Source organism: Vitis vinifera, chromosome 13 (assembly GCF_030704535.1).
Source record: "Vitis vinifera cultivar Pinot Noir 40024 chromosome 13, ASM3070453v1".
Lineage (NCBI taxonomy): Eukaryota > Viridiplantae > Streptophyta > Magnoliopsida > Vitales > Vitaceae > Vitis > Vitis vinifera.
In genome coordinates, this window is record NC_081817.1 from 1,295,160 (window position 1) to 1,316,362 (window position 21,203).

Sequence of the window (21,203 nt, forward strand, 5' to 3'; positions counted from 1 at the left end):
TTAATAAACACTTGGTCAAGACTCTTAAGACATTGGCTGAAAGATTACTGTTAGGCCATTTGAACATCATACGGGGTACTTTCATTTCTTCAGAGCCCTCATTATCACAGCAAAATTCAAATAGAAATACAAAATTTGGCACCATCAACTACCAACTACACGCACCATGGCAGTCTAAATTATTGGATGCTTCTTCCATGCATATAAACGTGGCACGATCAGCTAGGACCGACATGAGAAAGTGCAGTCCTGACTTGGGCTACCATCAAGGGCATGCTGGTGGACACTAAGATCAGAATGGAGAATGGTATGCAGGACCAGAGTTAATGGAATTTTTTGAAAATTGAAACTGAAAAACAAAAGCCCACCAGAAAATTCTACTTTTTCTGATTCAAACATACACCAAACAAGAATGCTAAAGTTGCGCCTTTTCATTTATGATTCTGTTTGGAGTCAAATTTACTTGCCTTTTTTTTTTTTTACCATAGTCATTATCTGCAGGTCTGGTCTTCACCAAATCATAAGATTAATGTCCTTTAATGGGTCCGATTCTTGACAAATTGTCACCTACCACATTACATGTCTCTGCAGGGAAACTTCAAGTCAATATCATTCTGTTAAAAGCTATGCAGCTGAACTTTCCAAAAAACTGCTTTCTTAAAATTTCCTTTACCAACTACTATCGATGTTTTTTAACAATTTTTGAGTTCATGGTTTTGGACACACTCGCTACAGTGTCGTATTGTCCACAAATTTGACTTAGCTCAATTAAAATTCAACAAATGATTAAGAAAATATGGAATCTTCCATCAATACTGAAGATGTGAATGGATAATGTAGCTTTTACTGAAAGTTCGTACATGGATTCTTTTCAAACTTGAGTAATGTCTCTTTAAATTTTTCTCGGTTTTTTCGTCTTCTGTTCTTTGAAATGTGGACATGCATGCCTTGAAGTCAAGTCTTTTTGGTTAGGTCACCTGCCGAGGCAAATGCCGTGAGAAGCACTCTACTTTACCCTATAAAATGCCCTGCTTCTCCACACTTTGTTCTCAAGGCACGTTTCACAATACTAGTATCATATTTACATTCACTAACCAATGGCTTCCCCCTCTTCTTACATGGCCATTGTGACTATGGCTCTCCTAATTCTCTTCTTGGGCAGCTCCACTGCTCAACTTTCAACCGATTACTACTCCCAATCCTGTCCAAAGCTCTTCCCCACTGTGAAGTCTGCAGTGAAGTCTGCAGTAGCAAAAGAAGCCCGGATGGGAGCCTCGCTCCTACGCCTTTTCTTCCATGATTGCTTTGTTAATGTAATTCTCTTTGATACTAGTCTCGTGCCTACACTTTATATAAGCTTCTATTAAGGTTGCTATAATAACAATAATAATGACCTTATATAAATCATATGGCCTAACACAAGGCAACAAAATCCACATCAGGAGTGTTTTTTAGTATCGGGTTTAGGCCATTTCCAAGGTGGTTCTACACCAACCTATAGAGACTAGAGAGCCATGCTACATGTCTTAAAGCTCTTCACAAAATAGGCTTGCTTTGCATGTGCTCTACATATTCCTCATTTCCGTTTCCCATTTTTGAAACTTACATGTATTGTACTTTCTTCATGGGGTTTTCTTGATGATTCATGACAGGGATGTGATGGCTCGGTACTTCTAGACGACACATCCTCCTTCATAGGAGAGAAGAATGCAGCTCCAAATGCAAATTCCGTAAGGGGATTCGATGTGGTTGATGATATAAAATCCAAAGTTGAGACGGCCTGCCCAGGTGTGGTCTCGTGTGCTGATGTTCTGGCCATTGCTGCTAGAGACTCTGTAGTCATTGTAAGTCTCGCCCTTCTGATCATTTCCATCATTTTTCAGAATCAAGCTTACTTCCCATTGAACATGTGCTTTTCTTGTAATGGCCTTCTGCAGCTTGGAGGGCCTAGCTGGAACGTAAAACTTGGGCGAAGAGACGCCCGGACCGCAAGCCAGGCTGCTGCAAACAACAGCATCCCTCCTCCAACTTCAAACCTGAACCAACTAATCTCTAGATTCCAAGCTCTTGGCCTCTCAACCAGGGACTTGGTTGCCTTAGCTGGTATGCAGCCCTTTCCCTACTTCCTATTTTCCCGAAGTTTTTCCTAAGAAAGTACTAATAAGAAAAGATCCAACAATGGTGGAATACAACCAGGCTCACACACAATTGGGCAAGCAAGGTGCACATCCTTCAGGGCCCGCATATACAATGAGACAAACATCGATAATTCCTTCGCTAAAACAAGGCAGAGCAACTGCCCAAGAGCCAGTGGCTCAGGGGACAACAACTTGGCCCCTCTGGATCTTCAAACTCCTACAGCTTTTGAGAACAACTACTACAAGAACCTGATCAAGAAGAAAGGGCTTCTCCACTCTGATCAGCAGCTGTTCAATGGGGGTTCCACTGATTCTATAGTGAGAAAGTACAGCAACAGCCGGAGCAACTTCAATGCTCATTTTGTAGCAGGGATGATCAAGATGGGAGATATCAGCCCACTCACTGGATCAAATGGAGAGATTAGGAAGAACTGCAGAAGGGTGAATTGATGGTTGCAGTTTTGTTTTGTGGCTTAGATTTTTGTTTTGAAATATATGTAGTGTGTTCTTGTTGTCGTCCCTTTGTATCACCATCCTTGGGAAGAACACTTGATGTGTACTTTTCTTGGACATTTCCCAATAATAATATAAAAAAAAAAAAAAAAAAGGAAAAAAAAAAGAGCATATGGAAGAATTTTCTGTTTGAATACGGTGCTTGAGTACAGTTTCTTTTTTGTTTTTACTTTGATAAAAATTTTAATAAAAAATAAAATTTGAAAACAAATTAAGATATTTTGAGTTATGTTTTGTAATATATTTTAAACAATAACTAAAAATACGGAGATTACTTAGAGTTTATTTGGCTCTGTAATTTAAAAGTATAAACAAAAAACTATTTTTAAAATTTTATAATATTGTTTGACTCTTATTTTTTAAAACAATTTTTAAAAACCAAGTGAAATAGAAAAAAAAATTTTAAAAATAAGTAAAAGTTATTTTTACTAATTTTTAAAAATTATTTTTAAGTTAAAGAATAAAAATCAGTTTTAATAAGCTTATGCATTTTACGTGTATGTGCAGTAGTTTTATTACAGAATAAATTGAAACAATGGACTCTTAAATTAAGGTGTTTTTGGTTGTGTTTTATAAAATATTTTTGAATAATAATTGAAAATATGACTAATATTTAATGGATATTTACATTTTATATAAATGTATATTAAATTTATGGAGAATAAGTGGAAAAACTATTTTGACATCCAAACAAAATTTTATTGTTGAAAAGAATTAAGCTCGAAATTTCAAGAGGTGGGCTGAGTGGAAATCCTCTTGAAATTTCGCATCTTTTAAAATTTTGTTAATTATATTACTTTTAATCAAATTTAATCATTAATTCTTTTTCTTTTTTTCTGAGACCGAGGTGGGCTTCCATTGGATTTTGTGAAGAAACTTTAGGTGGGCTTAAGCCCACCTCAGCCTTCCTCCATGCTGGGCTTTAACTTTCACTAGTTCTCAGGTTCACGCAATGGCCCAAATGGCTGACTAGGCCCAATAATCTTTAAGCAGATGCATCTCAGATGAACATGACCCATAAAGTGATGGGCTTCTATTCGTTTGGGCTGTAGCATATATCCAAAAACTATCCCGAACCGGCCCAATTTCGATGGGCTGGGCTTATTTGTCCTTATTCTAAGTCCCTAACTTCCCCATGATCATCTAACCCAAATTTTCCCTAACAAAGTTGATGGAAGATGATTAATTCTTTTTAACTCTAATATTAATTCAATAACACAAAATGTAAATATTTGTTTCACAAAGGATTTTGTGATTCCAATCCTAACAAACCTATAAGATGAATGTAACATCAACTAAAAGCCCATGATAATTTAAAATTCTGAATATAGAGAATTTTTATAGCCCAAGTTGATGATTAGTTTTTTCCTTTGGGCACAGCAAGGGAATTATTATAACCCAAGTATGCTAGAGAGTTTCATGTGGAAGAAAAACAAATGATTTTCTTGGGAATTTCTCTGCAGTAGGAGACCTTCATATCTTAGGGTTTGCCCCTTGTGGAAATACTTAAATACATCTCAATTTTGAATGAATCAATTATGGAATCTTTGATGGATGTGTTTCTCATTAGCTCTGAGAATCACACAATTTAGTATTGCTTGAAAAGCCCTTAAGGAGTTGTTTAATCTGCTTCTGACATCCTAATCCTTCAGAAGTTGTCAGCCCCCACATAAATGCCATGGTAGTCCAGGAAAAATAAACAGACATGTTCTTCAATTTTCCAAGGTCATGTCTATGATTTTTTTTTTTTCCTTTAAATTCAGTGTAGTTCGTCCTCAAATGCCAATCTGTCAAGCCTAAATGAAGATGGGTTTCTCTTCATAATTGAATATTAATAACGGATGCAAATGGGGTTGTATTTGGAGTAGGTACTTATAGAGCTGTACAAGCCAAGAGAGGAAGTGCTTCTAGGTCTGAAAATCATTAAACATGAAGAGAGAAGAGGAGGAAGAGGACTCCATCAAGTGGAAATTCTATCAATTTTGTAGGGACCTGAGAAAATTACCATATGGGAAAGTTTAAGAAGAGGCATCTGGCTCTAAGGACAGATAGCGAAATCACACTGACCATAAGAAATATCTGAGTTATATTATTGATTAATTACTTAGGGTTGACAAACAAATGATTAATCAAATGTTTTGGTTAGTCATCTCTATGTGATTAATTTTCAATACATAAGTACGCTTTAATATTTCATTTTTTTGGTTAAAGTAGGCGATGCACGTTACATTCTTAACCGAGTTCTTATGATATGTATGAATTTTGATAGATAATCTAAACCTAGGGACTCAACCATTCACATGCATGGATAATCTCAACAGTACCCACATGAATTAATGAAGCTAGCTTGCTTAATTAGCTTGATTCTTTCTAATTCATTAGCAATTCTTAACCTGGCCTTTTCTCGAGAAAATAAGACTGAAAAATTAGATTGCGGTGGGGAAGGGGAAGGAAGATGTAATGAATTTAGACTTGTTATACATGTCAAAGGATGTTGTTTTTCAATAAAGAAATACTTGGAAGGGAGTTGTATGAAGACAAGGCAGATAAGATGCCACTATTTCAAGCAACCACGACATGAGACCAAATTCCATCACATCTCCATGGTTTCAAGGGTCGACAAAGAAGTGTGATGGAAACATAAATATAATGGAGAAGTCTATAATAAAAACAAAAGAAAAGATGGGAGATAGTGAAGGGGGGAATGAAGCTCCCCATAACTTTCTTGTTTAAATAATTGAAATGTTCAAATGTATTTCCCCCCCTTCCAACTCAGGTGGAACTCCACACGCAAAGGAAACCTCAACACTTAGAAAAATAATTGTACTAGCTGGCAGGGCCATTGACCATCTAACAGTACATGTATATACTCCATACAATGCCTTAGCTTCACTATATAGCAAGACGATAGCTCCATGTTAATTTGTTTGCAGTACTTTAACTTGGAGCATTAGCTCCATTAATCAACACCCATTTCCACAGCCAAAAAGAAAAAACCCTATACAAGCTTGCTGAATTCTAGTACAATCTCTCAAGCATCTCATATGATATGTTGTGTTGTGTTGTGGGTAGGTAGCATAGGATGAAGGCCTACAATTTGGCTGGGAATTTTTGCTTAAAAGTTCAAACACAAGGTGGTAGGGTATTATCATATGCACATGTCTAGCATAGACTTTGTATATAAGTGAGGGAAAAGGAAGGTAAACATTGGCAATGCCTAGCCTTAGAAAATTGACTAACATTTTGATAATTAATTAAGCAATTAGTCTAAACCAATGGATTATGTGTTAATCTTCTTGAATATTATAATTAGAATTACACATTGAACCTCCTCATGGTCATTTTTTTTCCAGAATAAGAGAGATCAAGTACCATCTGCCCTCTAAAACTCTACCAATTAACTAGTTAAGTACACTTTTATTTGACAAGTACATGAAAAAGTAGAATCAACTGATCATAAAAATTGAACAAAAATGAAGACAGTACCACTGATCTTGGATTCTAGAAGTAATGTGTTGCATGCTTTCCAAATATGACCAAATTCCTCAGAAGTTTCTAACCCTAAATATATAAGGAGAATATATCATAGCCATACCTTTTTTTGTCTCCCCCCTTTTAAGACCCTTCGTGGGCAAACACCCTCTAAAGTACTGACTGACACCTTGTGCGAATCCACTCCCGGTACCACCGGAGAAAACTCGCAGGAGAGACAATTGTTGCCAGTTTCATAGAAAAGGAAACTAATCAAGGAAAAAATGACTTAACAGGTTGGCACCAGATCATATTCTTTTCTTTTTGAATTACATCTCTTAAAGATTTTTCCTAATATTGTGGCAATTCAAGAAGGAAAACATGGATGTAAATGGGGAGGAAAGAAACATATCAACCAACAATATCAAGAGAAAATATTTATATTTATGGACTTTGAAATATGGATTAAGACAGTAATGGGAAAGCTAATAACCAAACCCCCAAAGCAATATTCCAATATTCTCTTACTCATTTTTATTGCAGATATTGATTCATAATAAACAAAATTAAATGGGAATTTTCAGTCTAGAGATTTAACCGAAGTAGGAGACATTTTCACTTGAGATGGTGCTATAGTCGGCGGAGCTCGACGGTTGGGTGTACATGGAGGAAGAGGAGTTAGGAGGAAGAGGAAGAGGAATAGGAGGAGGTGGAGGCGGCGGCGGTGGGGCCTGTGCTGGTGGCTGTGCTGGTGGTGGTGCAGCTACTGAAACAGCCCCGGAAGAAAGCAAAGCTATATGGGAAGGTGGAATGATATTGGCTTCTCTATATTTGTACTTTAGTATCTCAGCCCTTACTGCATTGAGTTCAGCTTGTAGAGATTGGACTTGCTGTTGTAAAGCTGAAATTGCACCCATGCAACCATAGACCGGATCTCTTAGCCGCACATTGGCCTCATAAACCAGACTATTGGCGGCGTCGGCTCTTTGGCTTTCCGGGACTTCCTGAATTTAACAGTGTAAGATTTGAGAAGTTATCAATCAATCAAGAACATGAAATACTACTGGTAGACAGAATTAGGGTTCTACCATGAGCATCTTGGAGACGTTGCTGGCGCCGAAGACTTTGTGAACGGAAGCAAACTTCTGGGGTTCATGGGGAGAGAAGTAGGGAGAAAAGGGGCATTCTTGGGCACACCTCCTTCTCAAGAGCTTACAAGCAGCGCAAGGGGTGATGGAGTTTAGGGTTCCGGGAGGCCCCAACATGTGTCTTCTTCCCATCTGAGTAAAGGCATCGGTTTCTCTCTTGATCTTCTTGCCTATCTCATCAAATCTCTCCCTATCAACCCAAAAATTCCAAAACAAAAATGAATAAAATCAAATAAACAGCCATAATGATCATGGGTAAATGAAAATTTAACCAAAGAAAAAGAATCAGAACAGGAAAAAACTAATGCTCCTCTTTTTATTCCATCTATACTGTAAAAAAGCACAAGTAATCAAGAGTAGTACTGCTAAAGGATTAGCACTTCTAATATGATTACGGAAGGAGAGTTTGAGGTTTCTGATGTTCACAGAAGGAGTATTGGTCTTTTACCTTTCTCTTGACATTCAGGCATGCTCTCTGGGTATGAAGAGGGAGAGAGGGGGAAAGGGAGAGAGAGAGAGAGAGTTTGAAGGGAAGAAGAAAGGAAAAATAATAGGGGGGGAAAGAGTGCTTAAAAGGCAAGATATACAGGGAAAGTGGTCCACTGTATATAAAAGAAACAAAAAAAATAAAAATTAAAGGGTTATGATCAGAAGGTAATTGTATTTGTTTGTTGGTGATGTGGTGGACCTGCGGCTGATGTACGAGGAGTGATTCACAGAAATCATACTTAGCAGAGAAAAAAAATCATCATCATCATCAATGAAGATAAAAGAAACAGATCAGAGAGGGAAAGAGAGTTATGTTGTTCTACAATTAAATGCCAGCTCTACCACTGATATTGCTCACGTGTGAGTCCTTAAATGTGTTGACTTTCTGTAGCTGCCATCTGGTCTTGGCTTGGATTGCTCAATGCTCTCTTTCATGGCTGCATGTGGGTCTACCTTCCTTGTTCTCTTTCTCAGCAGAGATCTATATTTAGTCCTTAAATTAAACCCTAATGCAGTACCTTAAACAACCCATTAATGGGGTTTTGGAAATGAGGAGTTTTTTTTTCTTTTTTTTCCCTTTTCTTTTCTTTTTCATGATTATAAACTGTACTTGCTCAAGCAAAAAGAGTTAGTTTCTTGTCAATATCAAGAACCCGCCTTCATTAAAAAGATCATATCTGGGATCTAGTTCCGAAAATGAAACTAAAATATGCATCAACATCACCGTATAGACACCGCCATCCCTTCTTCAAAGATGGTGATCATGGCCCATTTTTTCTGAATATCCCAATGTTAATTCTCATCATTTCAAAATTAATCTCCCTCGCCGAAAAGCCGATTAATTTTACTGGAATTGCACTGCAGTATTGTCATTGAAGTTCAAAGAAAAAGATTGGACAACCTTCAAGATAAGTTTAACAACTTTTATGGATGGTAACCCTGGTGTGTTATGAGGGACATTGAGGAATATGCACATGTAAGACATCTCACCTATATTTTCATGTATGGAAAGTATTATAATTCAAGAATCTCGTGGGAAGTTGTTTACTTAATTATTAATTTTGTACTTTCAACTAGTTCGTGCACTAACCTCTTAATTGTCACTCCTTTAATTTATTCATTCAATCAAATTGAGATTATGAGAAATATCAACCCCACATGCACAATGTATATATCAACCTGCAGCATACTAGTAGTAGAGTTTACATTTGATGGTGAAATTAAAGCGGAAAAAACCCCGAACCAGGGGAAAGGGTTGATGTATGAGTAGTGAAAGAGTGGGATTATTGGTTGGTTGTGAGATTTTGGGGTGTTATTTCAAGGTGGGTGGTGAAAGGGAGGGGGGAGAGGAAGGGGGAAGGGGAAGAGGGGAGGGTACAGTATATAGGATTAAACTATTTGTTGCTAAGAATTTTGCTTAAATTTGAAGGAAATGGCACCATCCATTCTTGTTTGACCCGGATTTTAAGGCTAATAGATCGCTCCGTTGTTCTCTCATCTCCAACCTAACCTTCTTTATGAGCTTTCACTCCTCTCTCTCTCTCTCTCTCTCTCTCTCTCTCAACTGGTAGCACCAAAACCCAGAACCCCAACCAGACGTCCACTCCATCAATACATGCAGTCATGACTCATGACAACAAGAACATGGTGTACTCTTTGATTAAACCCTAGATAGACCCTAAAAAGAATAAGGGACTTCTCCTTAATTACATATGGTACTCTTCAAAAGTGGCCGAAGTCGCAACTCTTTGTACCAAACCAACATTCGTTTCAAACCACCAAAGGTCAAAATTATGCATGGAATTAATCGACATCAGTAGCCCTAGTGTAACTGTCATATACCTAGTCTTATGTATCCTTCAGAATTCCCATTTTTTGTCTCTTTGGAGTGGTGGAATGGTCAAATTAGTGTAAAAGAGGATTAGTTCCCGAAGAATTTTCAGAAATGATTTTTGAGAATAGTTTATAAAAATTATCTTTTCGTGTTTCGTAAAAGAAAAGATTTTTTCAAAACCTAAAATCTCCTTAATCAATTTTTCATATTTTTAAATATATTTTAAAAATAACTTTGATACATAGTATCTTATTTTTAATTATTTTTCATATTTAAAAGCAATTAAAATATGTTTTCTAAAACATCTAATTTTTTATTTTTAAGCACTAAAAAATTATTTTTGTTATTTTTGTTGTTAAATATATTTTTCTATTTTTAAAAAAAATTAAAAACTATTCCAAAAAACAATTATCAATCAGGATTTTAATCTCTAGGTGGAAGAGGTTTTTTTTTTTTTTTTTCTATTTTTTATTTAGGGGAAGAATATGCATGGTGGAATAGTAGCTCAATTGACTTGTTTCATACAATTAACCAATGTTAGAAAATATTAGATGCCAAAATTTGAAAGCTTCAACAAGCTATATAATATAATAATATAATTATTCATTGCATTGGATCAATTTCTATTGCAAGGCTATATGCAACTTACACAGAAGAGTGGGTGCCTAGAAAATGGTTCCAATTTTCTTGGTTTAGTGCAAAAGAGTTCCCAAATATGCTACAAGTGATCGCATGTAATTTTATTTTGTTTAATTCTCACCAATGGAGGCAATAATTGAAGGAGTTCCAAGGAACAAGGCACCCCCACAGTTCCAAACTTGAGTCATGACAAAAATTACTGGCTCATCTTCAGTTCTACGTGCATGTTCCCTTGTAATCAAGCCCTAGCCTTTAGATTGAGGGCACAGGTAAGTGAAGCACATGCTACATGTTTTTAATTTTATTTTTTTCCCTTTTATGACTTTGAAATAGAAGTAAAAATGATATCATATCACTTAGAGGAGAATTCATAATATCTATATGATATGTTTAGTTCCCAAAAAATTTAAGAAAAAGAAAATCTAAAGAAAAGGTAAAAGGAAAGAAAAAGGAAAAAAAATTAAAATTAATAAATTAGTTTTATATACTATTTCAAACTCATTTCATTTATTTTAATTTTTCGATATAATTTGAAAATAGTAAGTTTTTAACTAATTTTAATTATATTTTATTTTCTTTTTATATTTGTCATAATATATAAATAAAAAATGAGAAAATTATTTTCTTTAATATCCTTTTTCATTTACCCTTTCCTTAACTAGCAAGCTACCTCCACTATTCATTAGTTCATTAGCTATTGAGCTTTAATCCTTCTTTAATACTTTTTGAAAACTAAATACAACCATAAGAATTGACTTGTATAAAGTATATGATTGTATTTTAAAATCGCAAGGGTTAGACTCAAAACAAACAATATTTATACATATCATTCTTGATGATATCAAAAACCGAACCCAAACCCAAACAAGCCCCTATCACTTGAGACATTTCCTTTGTTTACAAGGGATTCAAAATCTCACATTCCTTATGATCTCTTAACTTCAACCTTGGTAAGAAATACAAGTAATATCATTTGTTTACATGGGCTTCACTTTTAGAAACCCAAAAAAAAACAGAAAATTACCAAAAGCCAATTTGAATCTATCAATTGTAAGGGTAGACATGTGGTCGTCGCCGATTAAAAGAAGGGAGGGACATGGGTGAAGCATGGTGAGCCTAGAAGGTACGCCACATTAGATGGGGCTGTCACATTTTAGGTGAAAATTTATGTGAGTTGTGAGGTAGGCTTTGCCCAAAAGCCCTAGACTTGATTACTACGGTCCTTGCAGCCCAATTTTAGCGTCAGCTGCCCCCACCTTGCGACATTTCATCAAAGGCCACTGGCTGGTGTTTGAATCACAATAGCAAGAGGCCCATGCCCTGTTTTGTAATTGTTTCTTAAAATACTTTTCCCTTTTTCAGAAGAAAAAAAAAACACACACAATGTTTTCAAACAACGTCTTTTATTTACTTTCAATTTTTATTTTTATTTTTTTAATAATTATACAAATATAGGAAATGATTAAAAATAAATTATTTAAAAACATAAAAAATAGATAAAAAATAATTTAAGTTTTCAAATGAATTTTTGATATACAAAATATCATAAAACAATTTTTAAGAACGATTTTCTTATAACCATTTTTTAAAACACTTTTCAAATAAAGACCCGATCTTTGTACATCTAGGAGTATTATTCATTCATCTTAAAGAGACACTTAATAAATTAATTTAATAATTTAATCATTTGAATTAAATCATTGAACTTATTAAATATATTTAATAAAATAACTTAGTAGTAACATTTAAAGTCAAATTTATTTTAATATAAAGTATAATTAAGTTAAAAAGAAATCACTTTTTTAAATCTAAAATGGTGACCCACGTGATCTCATTGGCCAAAAGCTTTTAATTGATCATCAATTTTCTATCACAAGTATCATCTCTTCCTCTCTTGATTTTCTCTCATAAGTTTATTAATTAATATTAATATTAATAAAGGTAATTAAATATGTGATATTTGCTAGGAAGCGATCTAGCTGCTATGACATGGTATAAGGTACAAAGACCTTAAAAAACCAAGGAAAGGATAGGAAGAGCTGTAGAAGGCAGATTAACCCTACCTAATAAAGGTTAGGCACTGTGTCTACCTTTTATATTAAGGTTATATTTGGTCCCAAAAAAAAATTGTAAAAAAAAGAAAATAGAAAGAAAAAATATATATTTAAAATTAATAAATTATTTTTAAATCATTTTTTTTCTTTTCTTTCTATCTTTTTTGGAGCTAAACATAACTTAAAATTTGCATGATGAAACAAGCGATCAAATCAGCTCTAGGCTTCTAGCTAGCTTCTCCTCCCCAGTATAGTTTCAACATTTGGGAGATCAGTGGGCTTCTGAAGTGCCCACATGCATCTACCATAGTATGCCATAAACCATTACCTTCAGCCCTCGACTGACTCTACCATTAGGTGTCAATAATAAGTACTTAATAATTCTCCTTGACCTCAGCTTACAATTTTGGTTATACTGTGCTCTCCAAAAAGCAACCCTTCTCAATATCTCAACAGCTACTAAGGTGGAATCTCATTACAACTTAAGCTTTTTTGTGGTCCCAAAGAAATCAAGTATAGAGGAGATGTGAATTTATATAATTTGCATACCAAATACTCTTGGCCTCTTGGTTTGAAACTGTCTGGCCATATAATATACATGCTTTCATCAAGATAGTAATTCAAAATTAATGTTGTCTTGATATCCTTTTATCATATCTCATAATCGAGATTGGTTATAATGGATAGGATCATTCTGTTGGACTTGAATATAGTTAGCATAATTTCTTTTTTATATGAGGCATTTGGTCTTGATAATAATGTCGGTCTCATTAATAATGAGTCTCCTATATAAATGCATTACCCTCCAAGCTATGGCATTTAAGGGCCATTCAAATGCGAACACAACATATAAATGTGAACACCAAATTAGCATACCAGTTGTCAAATGAATGTATAAGAACAAGGCTTGCTTTCCCAATCACATATACTTTCTGAATCAATGCAAAAAGATGTTCACTCTTATACTCCCTCCTCCTCCTTCACATGGCCAAAGGGGTTGGGGGTTGGCACCATTATTGCCCTAGCTTTCAATCAGCAGCTTCAACTTAAATTTGCCCTAAAGCATCTTCACATTATTTACTATTAATGTATTCTTCCCCTTGCCATAATTTTTACCATAAGAGAGATTGATTTGATGGAGAGGCAGTAGGAAGATAGATGGATGTTTGATAATAAAAATGATCTATATTATTAATCAACTAGATATTTGAAAATACAGTACATTTTAATTTGCACCAGGTGATTAACAAACTGAAATTGATGCTAAACTGATAACTAACCAAATATTAATCAACATGACATAGGTTTAATTCTCTAAGCAGTACCTTGGTTTGATTTTGCCACTGAATCTGGAAGCAGCTCCACTTCTGACACCAAATTGCAAAGTCGAAGTAGGCGGATGGAAAACATGATCATCATCATCATCATCCACACCAAAATGGAGGCCGGACTTGGGATGACCCAAGAAACAGCAGCCTCCATGAAAATTTGACTTCAGTACTGAATTAGTGGACCGCGAAGGGTTTGATGATGCCATGGAGGACCATGAAGATGAAGATGAAGATGACGATGATGATGGTGAGGCAAGCGCCTTCCTCAAAGAAAGTCTAGGGAAGACGGCGAACAAAAAGCCGAGTTTTGAAAGCCTTTGCATGGACTTCTGATCAGCCTTATTAGAATTTGAATGATGGGAAGGAGGAGGTGTGAGAGGAGGAATAAGAGAAGTATCAGACAATGTGTGCTTTGGTGTACCAGGCTGAATCTCCCACATGAACGGAACTGCACCAGAGGCTCCCGCATAGTACAAAACCCGGTAAGATGAGTTCGCCATGGAGCTTTCCTTGGACAAAAGCCTTGAAAATAACCTACCCTCCTCCTTGATTTGCAGGCTCTCCTGAGGAAGATGGTGATCATGACCAGACCCCATTCTGCAGATCTAAGATCTTAAGACGAAGAAGAAGAGAATATTGAATACAGCAGTACTACTCCTACTGGTCTTCAATGCCCTCTATGAATTAATTTAAAATATACATATAAATAGTCATTGGAGCATGGACATATTGAATACTGTTTTCAGGAATTTGTCTCAACATTTCCTCATTATCCACAATAGTTTAACCAATCTGAACTCTCACCTCTACTAGAAAACTTGTTAATTAACCATACTAGATACATATGTGATATGGCCATTGATGAATTAATTACTATGGTAGCTGCCGCTCTAACAATTAATTTTCCAGGAACCAGCACCATTGATGAATGGAAGGACCGGCCTATTCCTATTCGAGGTATCAATGATGATATCAACCACCCAAAAACAGTTGAGATGTGAGGAGATTTGGTTATGTGCGATCTCAATATCATAAATGAGGACTACCCCGTGGTCCATGCCTCCATGAATAGGCAGCTTTCATGGTGGGGTTAGGGGACCAAATTAAAATCATTCCAACCACATGTTACACCCTCATTGCTCCATTTTTCGGTGGATTTTCGTATTAGGGTTTTGAATAATTAGCTCAATATTGTGATATGATGGTCGAGATATTTGTAGTAAAGTTTTATATAATTAACTCAATATTATGATATGATGTACGAAATTCTTATTAGGGTTTTGTATAATTAGCTTAATATTGTGATATGATTGTGATCACATATGATTGTGATTTTCTTCCATCATCATCCTTTAATTTCAATATGCTACTAAATTAAAAGCTTATTATAGTTTTAGGACAACCACATGTCACACTCTCACTGCTCCATTTTTTTGGACGATATTCGAATTAGGGTTTTGTATAATTAGCTCAATATTGTGATATGGTCGTGATCAAGTTTGACTATGATTTTCTCTCATCCTCATCCTATAATTTCGATATTGTAAAATTAAAAGCTTATTATAGTTGTGATCCATCCCCATCCTATAATTTCAATATTGTGGAATTAAAAGCTTATGTAATGAAGGAAGATTCTCTAACCACTGAATTAAATTTCGAGAATTCATTCACCATTATTATTGCATGGATATAATTAGTGGCAATGATTTTATCAGCTTTTGGGAGTTGGAGGCAACAACCACCAAAAAAAAATTTTAGGGTTTCACCTGACTTCTAATCCTGCACCGAAAGCATCCAACCACCCCTACCATGGGACCATGATTCTATCCCTTTACACTATAAATGTAAAATGTGATAATTAAATATAATATATGGTCTAGACTTTATATAATCAAGGTTACATTACATAGATTATATTAATGCATTGATATTAGGAGAATTGAGTGAGAAAGAATTCAGTAAGCGTGTCTTGATGCAGATTTTCCGGTGTGAGTCACGAGCAACCTCATTGAAGCACGTGCGTTTTCTCATGTTTTTCAGTATATCATATTGCCTTTGTGGGTTTCAAATCATGGGAGATGATTAAGACTGTGTGGGATTAATTAAGGATTAATTTCTATATTAATAATAATTACTATATTTAAGGGGGATTTGACTGAGTGTGTGTGGGATTAGGGGGGTCACGTGCCATGGGCTTTAAAAAATTCAAAAATAAACAAAAGGAATTAAAAGAAAAAAAAAAAGACATGGGGGAAAAAGTAGAAAATGTTTGGTCGTTTATTATGAGGAGTTGGTGTCGCTAAAGGTAAGGGGACCACGACCTTTAAGGGTCAAAGTTGGGATTGGGGGCCCAAAAAAATTTGGCCTCTTTGAGCCCCATGGAAGAAGGGTACAGTTTAATCCTTTCCTTTTTCTTTTTTTCTTTTTTTTCTTTTTTAGGTTTAGATAATTTTACTAAAAAAAATCATTTATAAAAAAGTTTAATTTGAAAATTAAGAAAATATTATTTCTCTTACAAGCTTTTTTTAATAAATTATTTCATAATTAATGAAAATGTTCTAATATTAATCTTTAAAATCAAGCGTACAATTGCCATTTCCACTTCTATTTCTTAATTACAAGATTTTTTGCTTGAAGAAATCAAATTTTCGCAAGTTTTATAAATAATATATTTAAAAAAATCATTTCTAACCTTTGATTTTGGTGCAAAAATTTTAGAAAGAGGAAAAAAAAAATTTATGACTAAACTTAAAGTATATGGTAAATAAGTAAGATTAATGTTAAGTCGGAAAATGAGTTACCTAAACATGGTTCTTAAAATAATTTGAATATCAAATATCTATAAAAGGTTTGACTTATTTTCACCGCAATTGATTTTTAGATGATATAGTCAAAGTTCAATCCAAATTGGTATGGATTTACGATTGTATTTTCTAAAATTCTTGTTCTAAGGGAAAAAAAATAACCATATTTTCCGCATCCAATCTTTGTCTTAGGATTCTTGCAGCCGTTATAAAAAATGAAAGCGAAAAAGGAAGAGGAAAAGATGAAAAAGGATTAATTTATATATACATATATACCTAAAGTGCTTATTTCTTTCCTTTTTCGCTTTTCGTTTTTGCATGCCTTCTTCTTCTTTAGCTGCAAGTGCTTTTCAGACACCGCAATCTACGCTTAAAATCATAAACCAGAGAATTATGAAACGATCTCACTCCCATGTGAGTTTGGTAACGAGTCGATTCTCCACCTTCTTGAAATCAAAGCTTTTCTTTTCTTTCATCAATGGCTTAACCAATAGAACTTCGACCCACTGCTCGAGCTAGCACTTTTCCTCCTTCTTAGCCTCTCTACTGAATGGGCAATGGACCCCATTCTCATCTTCTTTACTTAGTGGTCTCCCGACACACTTGCAAACACCATCATTACACTCCATTACGATCATTACGTGTGCATGTAAAAGCCATAAATACTCTCAAAGATCCCTGTCAGTTCAGACGATTCCCGGAGTTTAATTTCTTCTGTGATGGACAAACTCCGAGACTTCGCCCCACGGGGAGGCCTGGATTCTGGTTTCGGAAAGTGTGATTCCAGCATGAAGGTGGGTCATGGAGGAGACGAAATCCCAGTGCCGGAGACGAAGAAGGTGGAGTGCAGAGCTGAAATCGACACCTCGCCGCCGTTCGGGTCGGTGGAGGAGGCCGTGACCCGGTTCGGCGGTCGAGGGTTTTGGATTCCACTTCACAAGCTCGGAGATGCTTATGTGAGTTTTCTCTTGTGCTTTTTTTTTTTTTTTTTTCCTTTTTTCTAATTGTGGGTATCATTTTTTTTTCTTGACCATATAAAAAATGTCATTGATATATCAATTAATTAAAATACCATCTTGGACAAATTAAATAATGATTAAGAGACTTTATTATTAATCTTTTCAAAAAATTTATCCCACAATCATTTCTAATTAGTTTTTTCAGTCGTGTCTTGAAAATACGATTTCAAACTCAAAAAATTCATCGATCAAACTAATGATTTTTGTCATATCTTTTCATGTTCGTCCATATATATTGTGAAAATTCAATTCCAACAAGGGTGTATGTAATGATCATAAGCAGCATGGCATTGAGGAGGTTGATATTAACAAAGTGGAGCAACAAGCAGCAGAGTTGGAGAAAGATCTAATGGCTAAACAACAGGAGACACTTGATGTGTTGAAAGAATTGGAAGCAACAAAAAGATTTGTAGAAGACTTGAGACTCAAGCTCCAAATCCTCGACTTACATGCAGATGATCAGAAGATTTCAGCATCCCCTCCTGCAGCTATCAAAGAAATGAACAAGGAAAATTCCGGAAGCAGTACTGCCGCTTCAACCCTAAACCACCCTGGTAATTCATCTCCTGATTTGATCTTGATGGAGTTGAAGCAAGCCAAGCTAAATCTCAGCAAAACCACCAATGATCTGGCGGTGATTCGAGATTCTGTTGAGTCCCTCAACAGAAAGATGAAGCAGGAGAAGAGCTCGCTGGAGAAGAACCAAGAAAATATGGTGATCAATTCAAGAATGAGGCCGCAGGCGGCTCTGAGTTTGGAGGGTAAAGGCGGTTTTGAGAACCCCACAAACATTTCCAGAGAGCTGCAGCAGCTGAATTCTGAGGCGGAGCAGTTTATAAAAATGGCGGAGGCGGCGAAGTTTGAAGTCCTGAGAGCCATGTCTGGGATTGAGCAGACCAAGACTAGCATGAAGACAGCTGAAATGAGATGGGTCGCGGCCAAGAAGATGGAGGAAGCGGCCAGAGCGGCGGAAGCCGTCGCGCTCGCTGAGATACGGGCGTTATCGGGCGGCTCCGAGGCGTCGTCGGGGGTTTTCATGCAGAAGCCGGAAGGGATTACGCTTTCTTTCAGAGACTACTCTTCCATCGTTAGTAATTCTCAGAGAACCGACGACATGACGCCCAGGAAGAAAGCGGTGGATCACCCCATGATTCTGAAGAAGCTGGAGGAAGCCACAGAGGAGGTCGCAGTTAGTAAAAACGCCCTGGAAGAGGCTCTGAATCGAGTAGAGACTGCAAACAGAAGAAAACTGGCAGTAGAGGAAGCCCTCCAGAGATTGAAAATGGACCACCACCATGACCAAAGGTGCCGGCCTGTGCAGAACTCTCAGCTCTTCAATGGCGACACAAGGCCTGTTCTGAGGCCATCAATTTCCATAGGAGACGCACTGAGCAGAAAGCTGATGATCCCAGAAGAATTTGGAGTAAGAGAAGGCCATAAGAAGGTGTCTCTAAGCCAAATGCTTCACAAACAGAGTGGAGCTCTGTCACCACCGCCGCGGCCACCACCACCCGCCACGGCTTCTGAGAAAGAAGACGAGATTGACCTGAAGCAGTACTTTGCTAAGAGTAGGAAGTTTGGGTTCATCCATCTGTCACTCCCCATGGCAAAGCAGAGCAAGAAGAAAATGCAAGCTGCTAATTTGAGGTGATACACAACTGGGTTTTCTGCTTCTTCCGCACTAACATCTTCTCCTTTTTACTTTGATTTTTCTTCCATTATTGTTGGCTTTTTTCTTTTTTCTTTTTTTGGGTGGGGGTGGGGGGGTTGTGGGTTTGATTATTTTATGTGTCATGGTTTTGAGATGTTGTTTACTTGTTTGTGATTTATATATAGTGGTTTATAGACTTCTTTTGTTTCCTTACGTGGAATCGGACTAGGCCCCGTTCCATTCAAAGTGGGCTGGGCCCAGGAGAAGGATTGGGCCGTTACTTCAAAATGCCTAGCTCAGTTGGGCCAAGTCTATCACCTTGAGCAGCCCTGTAAGGGTCCACGGCCCAGTGCAAACTTTTACGCGAACTGATTTAATATGAATAATAAAAATTTTCAAAGATAACAGCTTTTGAGAGTTTATTTTTAAAATAGATTATTTGAGGTTTTTTCATGGAACTGGATTCTGAAAAACAGTTTTTGTTCTAAAAAAAAATGTTTTGTTGAGTTAATAAAAAAGTTTTTTTAGAATAAGTAAAACAAAAAACATGTTTGAAAGTTTTATTTTTAATTAATAAAGTGTTTTCTTTTATTAACTTGATATTATAAATATATAAATAATTTTCATATGTATAATTCATTTAAATTTAAAAAAATAAATATTTTATTTTAAAATTTTTATACTAGTTATAATTGTTATATTTATATATATATATATATATATATATTGTTGGTTAAAAATAAAGTGTAAGAAGAGTTACACTTTTTAAAAATAACTTTTGAAAATAAAGTGTAAGAAATGTTACACTTTTAATGTGTGAATTAAACATATGATTAAGTTTTGAAATGTTACAAAACTTGAAAGGTTAACGAAGACAATGAGTCTTCTCATCTTTGTAACTTTATAAAATTTAAGAGGTTAAGTATAAGAGAGTTACACATTTGAAATTAAATCATGTTTAATGTGTGAATTAAACATATGATTTAATTTTTGAATGTTACAAAGATAAAGAGATTGAGGAAGACAATGAGTTTTTTCTCATATTTGTAACCATTTTTTAACCCTAAGAGTGTTATATATGACTTTTCTTCTTTTTGAAATCTTATGCAGAAAAATGAAAAGGTTTGATCAATCCCAAGACTATTTCCATTAGTTCCCTAAAAATTTCTAGTGGTGGGAGGAAACAGAGTCTTTGGACAAAGTTTCAAGAACTTGTTTGAACCTTTCTTGTATTCTTCTTCTTCTTGTTATTATTTTGTAACTTTGAGAATTTTATTATATCAAGAGAGTGTTTGAGAGTGTTTCTTTTCTCCATTGTATCCAATTTTTAATATCAATAATTTTATTAAATAAATAATGATTTTGTCATCATGTGTAAATATATTAATTTCAATAATTTAAGAATAATAAAGAGTTTGCAGGTGTGGTAGTTGGGTCTATCTCACCTTCAAAAAAAATAAATAAATATTTTTGAGAATAAGAGGTACCACATGATAAAAGCACATGAGATGGTACCTCGCTCTGACCACCCATGCCATCACAAACTTCAATCACAAGTAACAAAACAAAGTAAATTTTCTTTTGCTAGAAAATATCTCAGTTTGGTTACCACCAAGAAAAGTCAAGAATCGTGTCAAATTCCCATCAACCTTAACATCGTCCGTGAAAGTCCAAAAAGACCCTCCTTTAGATAGAAATATCAAGAAAGCATCTTCATGCAGCATGAGGCTATTTTAGTCATTTCCTCTCCGTCTTTGCCAACAACCAACAACTTACGTACGAGGAAAATTATGACGGCAGCTGCCTCCTCTTCCACAACGTACAGGTTCTGTAACTGTTGTGCGCCTTCCAATTATCTTATGAAACGTGTAACTTTAGTTGCACTTGTCACTCATTTCTTGGTTGGTTTTCAGGATCTTGCGACCGTACGTGATATCTGATCCCGCCAAAATCTGTTTAGCGCAAGTTAGCAAAGCAGAGATTCACTAACATGCGCTGCTACGTAATCGTTTTTAATCCTATATTTGAGAATTTGTGATTTTCCAAGGAGACTATAAATTCGACAAAAGAAAAAAAAATGATAATTTTTTTATAAAGTGTTTTTATATAAAT

At 35.6% G+C, this 21,203-nt stretch overlaps 4 protein-coding genes across 4 annotated transcripts; 2 read left to right on the plus strand and 2 right to left on the minus strand.

The window, feature by feature from the left end:
• The first annotated feature begins 1,051 nt into the window (after positions 1-1,051).
• On the plus strand, positions 1,052-2,785 carry LOC100257059 (peroxidase 4-like). The gene is made up of 4 exons (XM_002278960.4): positions 1,052-1,313; positions 1,653-1,844; positions 1,938-2,103; positions 2,197-2,785. Exons 1-4 carry the CDS (start codon positions 1,098-1,100, stop codon positions 2,586-2,588), a joined length of 966 nt encoding a protein of 321 aa, XP_002278996.1. The 5' UTR covers positions 1,052-1,097; the 3' UTR covers positions 2,589-2,785.
• Positions 2,786-6,546: 3,761 nt separating this feature from the next.
• LOC100251929 (LOB domain-containing protein 15) lies at positions 6,547-7,848 on the minus strand. Its single transcript, XM_002278993.5, has 3 exons — positions 7,719-7,848; positions 7,211-7,460; positions 6,547-7,126 (listed from the first exon to the last, which is right to left on the minus strand). The coding sequence occupies exons 1-3, from the start codon at positions 7,730-7,732 to the stop codon at positions 6,716-6,718; spliced, it is 675 nt and encodes a 224-aa protein (XP_002279029.1). The 5' UTR covers positions 7,733-7,848; the 3' UTR covers positions 6,547-6,715.
• Positions 7,849-13,592: 5,744 nt separating this feature from the next.
• LOC100245000 (uncharacterized) lies at positions 13,593-14,213 on the minus strand. Its single transcript, XM_002274259.3, has one exon. The coding sequence runs from the start codon at positions 14,211-14,213 to the stop codon at positions 13,593-13,595; it is 621 nt and encodes a 206-aa protein (XP_002274295.1).
• A 2,574-nt stretch (positions 14,214-16,787) lies between these two features.
• LOC100267312 (WEB family protein At2g40480) lies at positions 16,788-19,299 on the plus strand. Its single transcript, XM_002274291.4, has 2 exons — positions 16,788-17,377; positions 17,724-19,299. The coding sequence occupies exons 1-2, from the start codon at positions 17,141-17,143 to the stop codon at positions 19,089-19,091; spliced, it is 1,605 nt and encodes a 534-aa protein (XP_002274327.1). The 5' UTR covers positions 16,788-17,140; the 3' UTR covers positions 19,092-19,299.
• Positions 19,300-21,203: the final 1,904 nt, after the last annotated feature.

Coding starts and splice junctions, on each gene's coding strand:
- LOC100267312 (XM_002274291.4), top strand. CDS start 17,141: ATGGACAAACTCCGAGACTTCGCCCCACGGGGAGGCCTGGATTCTGGT. Junction 17,378..17,723: donor ACAAGCTCGGAGATGCTTAT/GTGAGTTTTCTC, acceptor GATCATAAGCAG/CATGGCATTGAGGAGGTTGA.
- LOC100251929 (XM_002278993.5), bottom strand. Junction 7,127..7,210: donor ACGTCTCCAAGATGCTCATG/GTAGAACCCTAA, acceptor TGTTAAATTCAG/GAAGTCCCGGAAAGCCAAAG.
- LOC100257059 (XM_002278960.4), top strand. CDS start 1,098: ATGGCTTCCCCCTCTTCTTACATGGCCATTGTGACTATGGCTCTCCTA. Junction 1,845..1,937: donor CTAGAGACTCTGTAGTCATT/GTAAGTCTCGCC, acceptor GGCCTTCTGCAG/CTTGGAGGGCCTAGCTGGAA. Junction 2,104..2,196: donor GGACTTGGTTGCCTTAGCTG/GTATGCAGCCCT, acceptor GAATACAACCAG/GCTCACACACAATTGGGCAA.
- LOC100245000 (XM_002274259.3), bottom strand. CDS start 14,213: ATGGGGTCTGGTCATGATCACCATCTTCCTCAGGAGAGCCTGCAAATC.